This window comes from Parasteatoda tepidariorum, chromosome 6 (assembly GCF_043381705.1).
Source record: "Parasteatoda tepidariorum isolate YZ-2023 chromosome 6, CAS_Ptep_4.0, whole genome shotgun sequence".
Taxonomy (NCBI): domain Eukaryota; kingdom Metazoa; phylum Arthropoda; class Arachnida; order Araneae; family Theridiidae; genus Parasteatoda; species Parasteatoda tepidariorum.
Window position 1 is genome coordinate 25,281,013 of NC_092209.1, and position 15,869 is coordinate 25,296,881.

Sequence of the window (15,869 nt, forward strand, 5' to 3'; positions counted from 1 at the left end):
GTTATATTAATGTATCCTTGTTTGATTTATGGATTTCTTTAAATTTTACAAAAATCTTTAGCTACCGTTGAAAGTGAAATAAAAGAATCTACGAAGGAATTTTATAGATCATCATAATACCATTTTTAGTAATCATAATCAATCTCAACCCAATAATTCTATTTATCCCAATGTTTATGAATCCAATGACCTCCAAAAAAGTACAATATGAAGAATTCGACGAATTCTGTAAAACTAATCCTTCTGTAGATGTTTTTTTATAACTAGATCTTCTTAGATGATAAATTTAACTTAACTTATATGATATTAACTTCTAAGATAAACTAACTTCTTAACTTAGATTACATATTTCATTTTTACTTCCAAATATGGTCTTTTAGTATTTTAAGAACCCTTGTTTGAACACTAAGGACCACGAAGTTACATCCTTCGTTTTATAAATGGTTTTAGAATGTTGTGATCATTAGTGATCATTATTTAATCCTTTCGCGCCGACTGTCACAAATGCGTGCCAGCATGAAACCGTATCAATCAGGGTAAAAAGATAAAACTGGTAACTAAAGTAGAGTTCTTTAGTAGTTTATTTGTGGGCGGGGTTATAATTGTTTGATTATTTAATTCACCACTACTTAGTTCAAAATAAAATTATTTAGTTACTTACATTGATTATGAATATGATTAAATTAGCAATAATTAAAGTAACAGCAAAGTAAGTCTGTCAAATTAGTAACGCCTATATTTAAGTTACCGTTTTTTATTTATTTACATCCTGATTCTGATTTTGTTCGTATGCTTTTATGAATCACCCGTTCCTAAGGGGGTAAAGGTCATTATTGTCAAAATGCATTCAAATATTGGTCAAAAATCATGCATTATTTAAAGGTTAAAAGTACTATCCTAATAGGGATGCTAGACAGGCGACTAAAAATATAAAAAAAGGAACTGATATCTATTAAAAGAATTAAAATAAAAGGGCAAAATCTATTAAAAACTGTTAAAATTAGGAACTTTTTCTAGAATATTTCTTTCAGTTTATTATTGAAGGCTTGTGTAAAAAAATATTTTCAGTATAAATATGAATAATTTGCCATTAAGTTACGATTGAATAATTCAATAGATTAAATAAATAAATATAAATTGAGTTCCTATACCACTTCTTACATTTTTAGTCACTCGCTGCATCCCTGATTCTAGTGACCATATTATGTGGTTATTTTTTAATCTTGCTATTGCACAATTACAAGAGAAATAAAGAAACTTAAAAATTTTTTAATGGACTCTTTAATACTAAAATATAGTGCAGTATAGCCTTCTCGGGACGGGCGAGTCATAAATATATTCGTATATCAGAAACAGGATGGAAAAAATAAAAAGCGGTAGATTAAGTTTGGGTATGGCTAATTTGATAACTTTATTTTTGCTTTCACTTTAAATTTAATACATCCAATCTATAATTGTTAAAAGGGTAACTATATAATTTTTATTTCGAACTAAGTCTTGGTGATATAAATAAAGCAAACTATTATTACTCCGCCCACAAAAAAACTGCTATAAAAATAGTTTGACTGCAAGTTTTATCTTTTTTACTGTGATTGTCGCCACCCTGACAATACATATATGACTCGCCCGTCTCTACGAGGTTAAAGTACACAAAATTATTTCTGCTAAAATAAATTGTACAAACTAGTAGATGATGGTACCAGAGTACCATTCTAGAAAAAGACTGCCTTAATGTTTGAACAAATGTGCTTTTTACAGCTTTCTAGTGTTATTATAGTTTATATATACAGAGATGCCAACTGCTCCGGAGACTCCAAAATAATTAAAATAACGGTAAGTAACTCAAAGTAAATTTTGCAAATATTTGACTATATTTGCTAGCTTTTTAAAAGGTACAGCATGACATTAGTACTATAAAGTGGTGAATTATATAAGCCTACGAATTATTTAGAAATAGTGGTGGATAAAAATCTACAAAATTGAATTTATTAAACCAAGAATTACAATTGATAAACTACCACTTTAAAATATATATTTGCTGTCCGGAGCAAGTTGGCATCTCTGTATATATATAAAGCTGGTATTCTTAAACTCAACATGTCACTTGGAACCTAACTCCATAAAGGTCTTTAATTATATATTTTCTTGTATGCAGCAGTACTTGTATGCCGTTTGTAAGGATGAACAGTATGCCACTGGAATCATTAGAAGATGAAGGGACCAACTGCACACCTACAACAGAACTGGATGATGATATTGGACCGCTTAGCAACGTAAGGTAAGCATTAAAATTGTACTCCCTCAGTCCAATTTTTTTTTCAATGCCCACCAGGGGAACGACCTTTCGTCATACGTGCATCTGAAGGGCAAATTTGTTAGCCACTCTTTCAGGGACACCATATTAGGTGGGTCAACGTTGCTCCCACAATAAGGACAGATAGTACTGAAAATGAAAGAACAGTCATGCCTTGTCCGGGATTCGAACCCAGAACTTTTCTGATGCAAGGCCAGTTCCTTGACCCCTAACAGGCCAGTTGGCCACTCCGTCCAATTTTCGATGCCACATTTAGGTCGAAATTTTATTCCAAATCAGTTGTTGCATTTCAAGCAGGTGGAGTCATAAATAATTTCCGATGCAGTTTAATAAATCAACAACAGTTAAATTTCTGCTAAAATGAATCACGATTTGTTAGCTTAACTAGATGATAGTTTTTCGCGATTATTTGCGGCCTTACAAAATAGGGCGTATAATAGGAGCTTTCGAATTCTGGATTCTGGAGCTTCTGGATTTTTGAAACTATGTGCTCATTTAAGCAGGGAATGCTTCGAAATCAATGCTAATTCATAACATTGCGTCCTGAAATCACTGTAAAAACAAAATCATAAAGTCAACAGGATTAATAATCAGTACAGAAGTATTCAAATGTAGCAACTAATTTGGGACAGAGGGAGTATTTTAATTCTCTACACCTAATACACAGCCATCCATTGTAGAGGATTTTTCTAGTTTTCCCGTGTCTACTAGTTTAGTTTAATTAAGATTATTTCTGATTTTTAAATATTTTAGATACATCTCTAAACTTAAAAAAATCTTAAAAAATCATACAAAATTTTTTTCCCCGGCTTTGTGTTCACTTCAGAACTTAAACAAGTGCTATTAGAAAGTAATGAAATGTGACTTAAATATGACGTAAATTAAAGAAAAATATTCTTTTAACATATTAAAATTTAAACTCTTTTTTTTTATATATGAGCAATTCTACAAATAAACGCCAATTAGGAGGCCAAAAAAAATTAAAATTTTTTTGGGGGGCACACTATTTCTACATGAATTTTCTTCNAAGTATTCAAATGTAGCAACTAATTTGGGACAGAGGGAGTATTTAATTCTCTACACCTAATACACAGTCATCCAATGTGGAGGATTTTTCTAGTTTTCCCGTGTCTACTAGTTTAGTTTAATTTAGATTCTTTCTGATTTTTAAATATTTTAGATACTTCACTAAACTTAAAAAAATCTTAAAAATCATGCCAAAATTTTTTGCTCGGCTTTGTGTTCACTTCAGAACTTAACACGTTTGCGCCGGGGTGACCCACCAGTGGGTCACGCTAGATATTCTCATCTTGGCGGCACACCGGAGTAAAAACTGTTAACAAATAAATTTCATTTTTTAGTTTTATTCCGGGAATAATAAAAATCCATAACTACTAATTGTTTTTAACGGATGCAATTTTTATATTGAATTGCTTCTTCGCCGTGATAAATTTCCTTTCAGTGAATTGTTATTGTTGAGAATAGATTAACTCCTCCCGAATATTATCTTATATTGAAATAGTTCTTCTACCAGTATTTTCTCTTTTCCCGTACCAGTATTTTCACTTTTCCCGGCGTGAACGTGTTAAACAAGTGCTATTAGAAAATAATGAAATGTGACTTAAATAAGACATAAATTAAAGAAAAATTTTCTTTTAACACATTAAAATTTAAACTCTTTTTTTTTCAGATAATTTTTTGTTGATTGAAAAATTTCTATTATGAAATTCGTTCAAAAATATTAAAACTTTATTGTGGCATTTATTCAAATACATATTTAAAACACCTAATCTGTGTTCTGTATTATAGTACAGAATTTTGAATTTGGAAAGCGATTAAAACAATCTAAGATTTTTAGATATAGGTTCACTTGACGTTAATTGAAAATTCAAAATATAGTACCGATTTCTAATTTGTACCTTGAGTGAAATCTAATTTTTCATGTTAATTCTTTTCACTGATTATTATCACAATCAATGGTAGGATTCAATTTTTCCTCATTAAATCGATTTTTTTTCATTTGTCGTCTGCATAAAATTTATAAAAGTAATGTTTTTCGTAGAATATTCTTGTTTCCCAAATTTAAAGGTGATCTTTGTTCTCTGTCTAAACTCTATTATTATTATGCTTTAGATTTTGATTGTTTTCTAAATTAAGAGTTTAAAACTGAAAGAGTCGTTTCTTTATCATGACATAATTCTATGATATTACATTTTTACACTATTTTTTTAAACAAATTTATTTAAATTGGTGTCATTTTACAACTATAATTTTTTGGGGTAAATTACATTAATATGCTATTATAAAGGGTAATAGTTTACAATCGGGGGCCCCTCTTATTTTTAGTGATTTTCAAATAGACGAATGCATATGTAAATAAACCAAGAACCAATTACATAAAGGTAAACAAAAAAATACGGGAACCCGAAGGTAACGTCATTGAAAACAAAGACCGCAAAATATATCATGGTAACCAGAAATGGGATTTTAGCAAAACTGAACAGGAATTATCCAACCAAAGGCACCACGAATCTACACTAGAACCTTAGAAAGTACCGAGAAAGAGATTCGTTAGATTATAACTTAACGAACAGTTTCATGCACTATGCGACTCTTGCCCAAATTGTAATTAGTATATCAACCTATTTGGTAAAAGAAAATATTAAATTATGGTTGTTAACTTTACCAAATTTATCATAGCAATACCCCTTTGATTTAAAATGTTATTATTTTTTTAGAAGAAATGATTACTAACCAAAATTATTTATGTTAACTAATAGATCTTAATAGAATCATTAGTGAAATATAGTTGTATGAGATCTTTCATGCTATTTACCAATCAAATATGTCTCAAATAAACATTAAATATAAAGAAAGGAAAGGTTGGATGTGGGGGCATAACAGTAAAAAAAAAAATTCCTGCAATAGCCCGCTGTGGGCTGGGGAGTCACGCATGTTGAGACTCCTCAATTTCGAAACCAACGTCATGATTGTGGCTTAGCTGTCCGCACTACGCCAACGCCTCCTATAACTGAAAGCCTTCACACGGTTTTTTTTAGGTAGTCCGATCAGACCGCTATGAAGGTAAACCAATTAGTGAAAGAACCATTTAATATGAAATCTATGAAAAATTAGAAAGTGGTAGAAAATATACGTCTAAAAATTTTTTTAATGTATGAATATAATTGGTTTGCTTTATTTACTCAAGTACTTTTTAAAACACCCAGTCGTCACCACCTCACTGCCTTAGCGATGATCTCTTCCTCTCTTCGTGAGCGTTTGATGCAAGCCTGATGATTGCAGTTCTTCTGCGACGTCGATCACTGATCAATGTTTGAAAGACAGAACATTAAGATGAAATAGTTTTCAAATCCAGCCAACGTGAACACACCGTGTAAGCGGCAGTAGTAACTTGTTTAGCCACGACGTACGTGAACGTGATGATTGCATTGACCTTTCGTTAGTAGCATTTAGGCCTGTCCGATCAAACTGTTAATGGCGGTCATTTGCGTTTGAAACCGACTGGTCGAAGCATGTTTCGCAAGTAGGAGTCTGGCTTTACTAACATCTATTGTCCTTCGGGTCCTCGCCAGTTTAGTTACTAGCGGAGACTGGAGATGTTAATTATGAATTCGAGATAAGTAATCTTAAAAACAGCGAGATGTTTTCCTCAAGCAAACCACAGTAGACTTCATTTTTGTTGATTACTCTCAACTCTTTTTCAAGTCACCACAGCTTTTCCGCACCATGGCAATGTGCCATTTTCTCCCCACTTCAACTTTAGCATTATGCTTATCACCTCAGGGCTCCACCTCAACGATCCTTACTTCATGATGAAGGGGTAAAGGGCCATCTTGGCCTCAGGGACCCCGACCAACCAACAAGACCAGACCAGACTTTTAAAATAGAATTTGGTTTCATGCGCACAAGTGGTTCACTTTTTAAATAATCTGCGCAGACTACTTATAAGAAACCGTGCGGAGGCTTTCTGATGTATGAGGTTATGACTAAGCACAGACCGTCTTCACTTGCTAAATAAGCTGGTATGTAACATATGGAGACCATTAAATACATCATCATCATCAAATTATATCTGGGCGCCTGAGGCCGTTAGCGGCCCTTTTTCCATCCCTCTTGAAATGTTGTCTTTATTCCTTTGGGGACGGGTGATTCAGAAAAGCATTCGTACAAAATCAGAATCAAGTTGTAATTAAATAAAAAACGGTAACTTAAATGTAGTCGTTGCTAATTTGACAGACTCACTTTGCTTTTAATTTAATTATTGTTAGTTTAAACATCTATATATATATTTCTCTTACACGGCGATAAAAAAAAGCCTCATTACAACTCCNACCATTAAATACATCATCATCATCAAATTATATCTGGGCGCCTGAGGCCGTTAGCGGCCCTTTTTCTATCCCTCTTGAAATGTTGTTTTTAAGGTGGCTCTTTCTGGTAATTGGAATGCAAATTGGTCCATTAAATACAAATTGGTTACTAAAGATTAATTTGTAAAAATTTTAATAATCAGAGTGGTAGGTAATTCATGATGTTAAATCAGGGCTGCCAGCTTTCTACACTTTTTGTAAACATTTATTCTAATAGTAGCTAAGTTAATGCTTTAATGTATCATTTTTTTAATGCATAATTTTTTAATGTAATATTTTTATTAATTTAAGCTTATTTACAGCACCATTACATATAAGTGATTTAAAAGTTTACATGAAACGCCACTTTGTTCAAGCTCTTTCATGATCAGGCTTTTAAAATGTTGGCAAAATTACCAAAAATTCTTTAAGCTTTGGTTTTTATATGTCTACCACTCTATAAAATATTTTACGAAAAGCGCAGTACTTGCCAGGCCTGCCAGAGGGACACCAATGAGGGCAAAGTGGTAATTGGTATGAAATTTCATTTTCAGATTTGCCGTTTTCGCTTTGGGTTCTAGTGCTTATCCAAATTTCTGTTCATTTGGACGCTACGTGGACTCAATGTTGGGAGAACTGGGAGGAGAAAGGATGGTCAAGATGGGGACCGGAGATGAGCTTTGTGGTCAAGAATACACGTTCAGTCAATGGGCGCAGGAAGCATTTCAGGTAATTTTTTATATTCAGTAATTCTTCTAGATGAAGTGAAACAATTTCCGAGTTTATCCATTATAATTTATTAAAAGTAAAATATATTAATCCATGCACTATATTTGAATATGCGGGATGCAAAGCAATGTCTCTTGTGGGGAATTAAATCAGATAGATAGTCATTGAAATAGTAAATAGGTATAGGAAAATAGCTTTACCTAGTCACACTGTAGCAACGTAATTTGAAACAAGCATTGAAAAATTTGATGAAAACACGGTCAGCAATGTGTTAAGCGTCAATGTTCTACCAACCAAGACATATTAATGATATAAAATTCTATATCTTTTGGAATAACTCCTGTTCTAAAATCAAGCAGTTTCATATATTTGCTATAATTGCAAAAAAAGTCTCGGTTGTTACAGAAATTTAATGTTTCTCAAAAANAAAAAAAAAAAAAAAAAAAAAAAAAAAAAAAAGCTAGAATGAAATGCCTTTCGTACCAGTTTTTGCTCTTTTCCATCTTGGTATATATAGGCCTTCAGCCCTAGTGCTCGCATTAATATGGGTTTTACCATACCTGCCAACTTTTAATTCCTTTCATTATCATTTTTCCCAGTGGTATTAAAATGAAATTAAAACTTCAATTTTAAGCAAACAAATACGTTGCATTTGAAAAAACTTAAGTAAGTTGACAACCATGATGGTAACGCATATTATTATATTTGCTTTATTTTTGTAAGAATAGTGGTGATCAAAATCATTTAAAAATTAAGTTTATAAAAGAAAAAATAGTATATAAAATAGTATATAGTATATCTTTCGGAAAATCCGGAAGAGTTGGCAGGTATGGTTTAATTATGTAACAGAATTAATTGTTTATAGCTCCACTATAAATTTGTCCTAATTGATCGGCGTTAATTTTGAATAAGCTTGCATGGTTTTTATTTCAAGCTAGGTAGTGGTAAATAAAATGAAACAAAGAACTATTAACCCCACCACCTGATAAATTTACAATAAAATAGTTTGGATACCTCTCTCTTTCTTGCTCTGGTTATGAACACTCTTTCAGTGTCACCTACCTGCTTCATCCACTCATGTCTTCAGGCAAGTTGACTAGTGCCGCAAATCAGTTCACCTTTTAAGTGATCTGAACATCCTATTTGTGTATCAAGGGATTGATTAATCTCAATTTTTATAAATTCAAGCTTATCTTACTAACCAGTTGAAATAATTAAAATTTAAAACAAGATTACAGCAATTAATTCTTTTTTTTTTATTAGCATGCTCATATTGAACTGTGACGAAAATAAAATAAACCCCTTCTATTTTTAAAATATATATATTTTTTCCAGGTTGCTTGTGATGTGTTTTACGTTGGGGATGATATAAATCTGAGTGATGTGAAGGCTAGTCTCCAATCTAATACCACTTGGAGCCCCGAAAAGGTCAGGCTCGTTGAAGTACCTGAACCAACAGACATATGTGCAGGTATTGTTTCATAAGATCGAACTTTCAGATTTAAATTAGCAAATGCATATTGGAGAAATATTTTGATTATTATAAATAAAAGCATTTAAAAGGCACGGGGAAATAGCGACAAACTTGTTTGATAAATAATCCCAAGAATTTGAAGCGGTAAGATGTCACTTGATTAAAAACTTCATTCGCTTCAAAAATATACAATTTAGGAATAACAAGACGGCATGTTTCAAGCTCTTAAAAACTGGCGCCCATTTTCAAGACTTGCCAGACAGGAATCAAATGAAACAGAAGTGATTTGAAATATAAAACGAAAAATTTGCGAACGAAAAAGGGAAAAATAAAGGTGATAAACTAAACTGGAAAACCACAGCAGCCGAACGAGAGAGAAAAAAAAGTTGAAAAACGAAACAAGAATATTCACAGTGCAAGAAAGAGGCAAATCAGGGTACAATGCATTTACACGCTCTATGGTGAGATTGCAGGGAACCAATGCCGTTAACTAGGGGATCACCATTCATATGAATAAAACAAGATTCCAGGGCGTCAAGATGAGCTGATACGACTGAGGTGGAAATCATCGAAATTGAATTTATGTCCAAGATTCCAGCAATGACAAACTTGATTCGGATATTTGTGGATAAAAGCTGTTTTTTACTGTATATATTTGAATCGCATTCTGATTATTTCTTTAAAGTTTAAACCAGTTGTTTTTTTCTGACCAATCGAGTTGTAATAGGGTGTATGTATAGTATTCATAAAAGCAGTCACATATTCTGCTCTCTCGAACAACTTTTGTTTTTTGTCATATTAACTAAACATATTAACTGCATACATCATCCAGGATTGCAAACTCCTACGCTTTTTTAAAAATATTTTGTAGAGTGGTAGGCATTTAATTACCAAATCTTTCTGATTGTTTGGTAATTTTGCCAGCACTTAAAACCCTCACCACAATAGAGCTGCATATTGTGTATTGGTATTACATACATTTGCAAGCTTGTGTGCTCAATTAAGGCTTATAATCCTGTGTCAAATAAAAGAACAGATAGCACAATACAGTGAAGAAGTTACATCCAGGGTAACAGCGGGATTCGAACCCGCTGCCTCCACGCTTTGCACAACGTTTGGCGGGCGATACCGCTCTTCCAGGGAGGCCCCGATAGAGCTGGAATAAAGTAGTGTTGCATATGATCTTTTAAATAAATTATATGTAGTGGTGTGGAAAATAAGTTTAAATTAATTTTAAAAAATAATACATAAACCACGAGAATAATTATTTATAAAAAGAGTAGAAAGTTGTTAGCCCAGCATCAGGAAAATGTTAATTGAAAGGCAACACCTGGTCATGAAAAAGGATAAAATAAACATACTGATTCACGTTAGTGGTCATCTAGTGAAGGGGTCCAATGTATAATAAGAAAAACACCCCAAATACGTCACGAGACTCGTCTCTTAAGAATGGTATTCACGATTTCTCTAGAAGTGATAATTTTTTTCCCGGTGTGTTTATTTTAATTAAGTTGTAATTCAGTGTATAAAAATTCATAACTATAAAACTTCCTTTAGTGCTTTATTCAAGCATCTAAAAATGTAATGAATTCAATACAACTACAGTCGGACCTCTATTTAATGAATTTGTTGAATCCCGATAATAAGTTCGTTATATGGAAAATTCGTTAAATAGAAAATCACCTTTTGAAATGCTTAAACAACGCAAAATAGGTTTTAAATTCATATACCCTAGACATAATTAAAATGGCAATTGATACACCTTTATCTTGTTAACTAATATCTTCTATTTATTTTATAAATCATAACCATAAAAGAAATCTGCATGAAAAGCAAGAACAGAGCAAAACATTATCCAGTGTTACACTATCACGCTACATACATTTTCGTCAAAAAGAAGCTAAATTTATGCATAAAATTATAGCTGCATTTATTATAAAAGTAATTTTAAACATACATTACCACATGCGTTCTTAAGTTTAATTGCTACTGTTTAAATCCGTTAATTTTGTCTGAGTTTTTCGTTTGCGATGCGAACAAAAAGGGAAATGGGATTTTACTGCTTTCTGCAAAGCTTCGACGCATTTCCCCCATAAAATGTGATGACAAATTTGAAATGTTCTTAAATATTTTGGAAAATAAGGATAGTGGATCTGAAAGAAAAGTTCGTTAAATAGAAAATTCACTTCGCAATTTGGAAGCTATTTTACGAAGAAATTTCCAAAATGTTCTTAGTTCCTCGAAAAAAATCGCAAAATGGAAGTTCGTTAAATAGAACTCCGACTTTATTTTAATTTGTATTTTTTTTAACTAAAATTTCATTTTTAACCATTTTTCAGGTGTATCAAAAGGAACGAATCGAAAAGTTGTTCCATGTATTTTAAAAGAAAGAAAAGTTCTTTTCCATGAAGAAGACAGGTAAGTCTAAGAATTTTCTATATAGATGATAAAATAAGCGTTAACTCTTAAAAAGAAATTCATTCGTATGGCATGTTTTTTTCACAGTCGAAAAACACTGCTGATTGTCATGTCTACGCAAGACAGCCCCAGCATGAAATATTTACCTGGCGATCACGTGGGTATTTATGCAGCCAACAGGAAGGAAATAGTCGATGGTATTTTGAGCCGCATGACGTCAACTTGTCCAGATCCGGACAAACCCTTCCAACTGCAACTGAGAAAAACTGTTCAAACTTTAGATGGTAAATATAATTTCAACAGTAGTTGTGATTGGTCAAAAGACATTTTTATGCGCTGTATACCTGACACCACGATCGTGGTTCCTATTTGGCTTTGAAAAATGAAATAGTGGAAACGTTAAGAAGACGAAATTGGAACATTTAATATGTTTGTTGCCACCACTATATGTTTTTCTGCAATTCTGTTTCATCAGGTGTGTAAACATTAAATGTAACGAAGCCCTCTATGTCAAAAAAATCGTATTTTAAATTTTAATTTCTTAAGATTTTAACTATTCGATTGATTTCTTTCAAATTTTAAATTTTTTAATAAAGATAACTTAGAGAAAAAAAATCTTTTTTTTTGCCATGCAATTGAAAAATGTTTCGACGATTAATAAACTAAACAATAATATATAGTAAAAAATTACAAAAAAATAATTTTTTACTTGGGATTTTCTTTAAATAAACGAGTTTAACCATTACCTCCTACGTCAAAAAGCCTCCACACGGTTTTTTATAAGTAGTAGCTCAGACTATTTAAAAAGTGAACCAGATGCGCGCATGAATCCAAATTCGTTTTTAAAAATACTTGAGAGAAATTTGTCATATATATTTGAGAATTGATTCTGTAGTGGTTGACAAGTAAATAAGACAAACCAATTATATTCAAAAATTAAACAAATTTTAGATATATATTTGCTAACACTATCTTATTTTTACTAGATTTTGTATAAAAAGATTCTTTCGTAAACTTGTTTACTTGCATTTTGGTGTGATCAGACTATCCCCAAAACACCGTGTGGGGGCTTTCAGTTATAAGAGGCGTTGGTTTCGAGAGATATGTTGAAATTCGAAAAAAAATATTAAAGATTTGAGAAAAATGAAAATATGATATGAGATCCGAACTTTCTACTGCGTTCTTACCTAAACTGTTGAGATCATATTTTGCCGTATTTTTGCGATCATATCCCTCCCCCCCACCATATATTTCAAATTTAATCGTAATCTGTCCAAAAAATTGATCATGTTCATTTAAGGAAAGAACTTCTTTTTGTTCAATTTGTTTTTAAGTATCGTCGGTTCCAATTAATTTTCATATTTAAATTAAAGATCTCAAATCAATAAGTAGTACTTGAATAAGTTTATTTAAGTACATGATTATAAATACGAAAAAAAATTAATAAGGTGCTCTGCTAAGTTAATCAAATTAAAATGGAAAAATTAATATTACATGCACAATTGTGGTGCAGAAGATCGACATATTTTTATATATTTACCAAATTAAGTAATCAGGGTGGCTACGGCCGAAACAAAATAAAAAAACAATTACAAGTAATTCATAAGACTTATAAATATTTCTTTTTTTTTCTTTCAAATTTCACATTAAGACAACTAAGTTCATTGCTTTTACCTCTCGAGACATATTTCTTCAATTTGCGAGCTTTTTTCTGGTGTGAAAATTCGTGTAACTGCTTAACACAAGGTTTACGAGAAGCGTCATTTTGACGCATTTCGAATTTTATAAAGAAAATTACAAAATCCGTTTGCATTTTTATTTTATCCCTTGTAATGACTTTTATCCATTGATAGAGGTAAATTTATATTGAAGTCTATTTTCTTCCAAAGCACTGAAATATTGAAATTCTCTTTGTGGTATACCTATCTCTACGGATATGCGTCAAATTGACGCGATCTTAATTTAGACAAAACTTTGAGTAAACATACACACATCAATAATAAATAGGAATGTACGGACAAAACTTCGATCTGTTATCCGATATCGTTATCTCAAATGAAACAAGCGATAAACAACTGTTGCCGATAAGCAATAATAGAAAGAACAAACGCAGAATGTCAATTGATGTCAGATTTTGAAGGTTTCAGTTGCTTAGTGAAACATATTGAAACATAAAANTTTCTTCAAAAGTGTTGAAATATTGAAATTCTCTATGTGGTATACCTATCTCTACGGATATGGGTCAATTTGACGCGATCGTAATTTAGACAAAATTTTGAATAAACATGCAAGCATCACATCAATAATAAATAGGAATGTACCGACACTACTTCGATCCGTTATCCGATATCGTTATCTTAAATGAAATAAGCGATAAACAACTGTTGCCGATAAGCATTAATAGAGAGAACAAATGCCGAATGTCAATTGATGTCAGAGAGTCAGATTTTGAAGGTTTCAATTGCTTAGTTCGAGTATTGAAAAATAAAATACTAGAATATTTCATAAATATATATCTCATATTTTCATTTTTTTTCTTATAGTATATAATTACATTGCTTTCTAAGTGCAGAGATGCTAACTGCTCCGGACACGCCAAAATAATATAAAAAACAGTAAATAACCACTAAGTAAATTTAGCAAGTATAAAGTGTTGAATTATGGCGAATTTTCTGGACCATCCAATAGCTGAAACGTTTTCGTTTCCTCCATCTCTCTATAAGTTTTTGTGGAATGCGACTATCCTACTTATATAAAAACTATCGTATTTAAGAACTTTTACTACCATTTTTATTAAAAAAATAAATATTTTATATATTGCACAATTGCTTTCGTGTAATGTCGGCGACGGACTCTTGTCTCCTTGTTTTTTAACGAATGCTAGCGTAATGTTTGGCATGAAGAAATAGTCAGGTGCTCAAAGTTTCTATTTTGAAGGTGAAAATTTCTCGAGTGGTAGCGAATTTTATGTTTTAAGAGCCATTAGTGAGAGGCTAATTGCTGCGCTTTCGATAAAAGTTTTATTAACTTGTATAATAAGGATAATTATGTCTACTCCTAGAGAATCCAACTGCTCGTTTCCCATTCATTCTGATATTAGATTAAGAACTAACATAAGAACTGTAAAGTGGGGAATTATATAAGCGTACGAATTGTATAGAGATAGTGGTGGTTAAAATCTACAAAATTGAGTTTATTAAACCAAGAATCACAGTTGATAAACTACCACTTTAAGGTATATATTTGCTCTCCGGAGCAAGTTGGCATCTCTGTAAGTGCTGTTATATGTATTCGTTCATGCGTCAAATTGACGTGTATTCGTAGAGATAGGTAGATAAGAAACGTCTGAAAACCTAGTGTTAAAGTTCCGGTGTAAGAAAGTGCACCAGAAAATGTAAGAAATCGTAATCAATAAAAGAGATTTAAATTAGCAACAAAAAAATTCTCCCATTAAGTCACTAATTAAAATTGAAGATTTAAAAGACTTTCGTTCCAAACTCACATCATTGTTAATTTTAATATGCAGTGGTAGTTACGAATAATGAAATTGATCTAATGAAAAAATTTCTACCCATTTTTTAACGCGCACGTTCCATCCTTAAATTTTATCAAGCACATTCTATCACTTCCCCTATTAACACGTTGAGCGCAGCGTCAGCCATCGGTGGCTGACACTGGACTTTCCATTTAGGAAGAATTTGAAATTACATTTAGGCTGCGTCTGCGACCACTTGCTGACACTGACCTTTCACATAGGCCTCGAAAAACAGCTTACTGACAGCGTATAACATGATATAGAACTATAAAATTTACACTCTTTTATGGAATTGCTGAAAATTTATTCAAAATTTACTTAATTATTGTGATTCTTGGTTTAATAAAATCAATTTAGTAGATTTTTATCCACCACTATTTTTAAACAATTAGTAGGCTTATATAATTCACCACTTTTTGTCAGATATGTCACTGCTACCATAATGATGCACAATACAAAATGTCTTTATACAATGTTTATTATTTTCATGATGTATGGGTTAGGGGCCGCTGCGCGGCCCAGGCTCCCAATTTGTTTTAAATAATGAAAAGAAAGAAACAGATATGTCATGGAAAACCTTCTAAAAAAATAGCAAAATCCGTCTAATATTTGCAAAATTTAATTTGTAGTTATTTACCCTGGCCAGATGGCATGTAAACTCTCTTTACACACATAGTATCCCCAAGAGATTTTGAGCACGCTGATTGGCTTTCTCGGCAACGCCATCTGTGACGTATGGCTATTTCACTCTGCCACAGGGGTGAAAGCGAGACGGAAACGAGGAAAGGCTTAAAACCTTTCCAGTTATAGCTAGTTTTGGGGAGGAGTTTACTTATTCTTTTTTTAAATTTTTCAACAAAATCTACTTTATCTTGGAAAAGTAGCAGTTTTATATATATGCCAGAGTTATAAAAGAAATCTTGATAGTTACAGATATTTCATTTTTTTCGAAAAAAATGCTGGAATGAAATGTTTTACGTACCAGGTTTTTCTCTTTTCCGTCTTGCTATATAAGGGCTTTCACCCATG

The 15,869-nt window shown here is 32.0% G+C and overlaps 1 protein-coding gene across 4 annotated transcripts in view; it reads left to right on the forward strand.

The window, feature by feature from the left end:
* The window catches only part of LOC107440636 (Nitric oxide synthase), a 182,790-nt gene that overhangs the window by 143,106 nt on the left and 23,815 nt on the right, over positions 1–15,869 (forward strand). For 3 of the 4 annotated variants that reach the window (XM_071182104.1, XM_071182103.1, XM_071182105.1), the window contains exons 15-19: positions 2,156–2,278; positions 7,239–7,413; positions 8,749–8,884; positions 11,227–11,305; positions 11,393–11,589. In XM_071182104.1, the coding sequence (XP_071038205.1) occupies positions 2,156–2,278; positions 7,239–7,413; positions 8,749–8,884; positions 11,227–11,305; positions 11,393–11,589 (710 nt within the window). The remainder of the gene's footprint in view (positions 1–2,155; positions 2,279–7,238; positions 7,414–8,748; positions 8,885–11,226; positions 11,306–11,392; positions 11,590–15,869) is intronic. The other variant, XM_071182106.1, reaches the window with a different exon arrangement.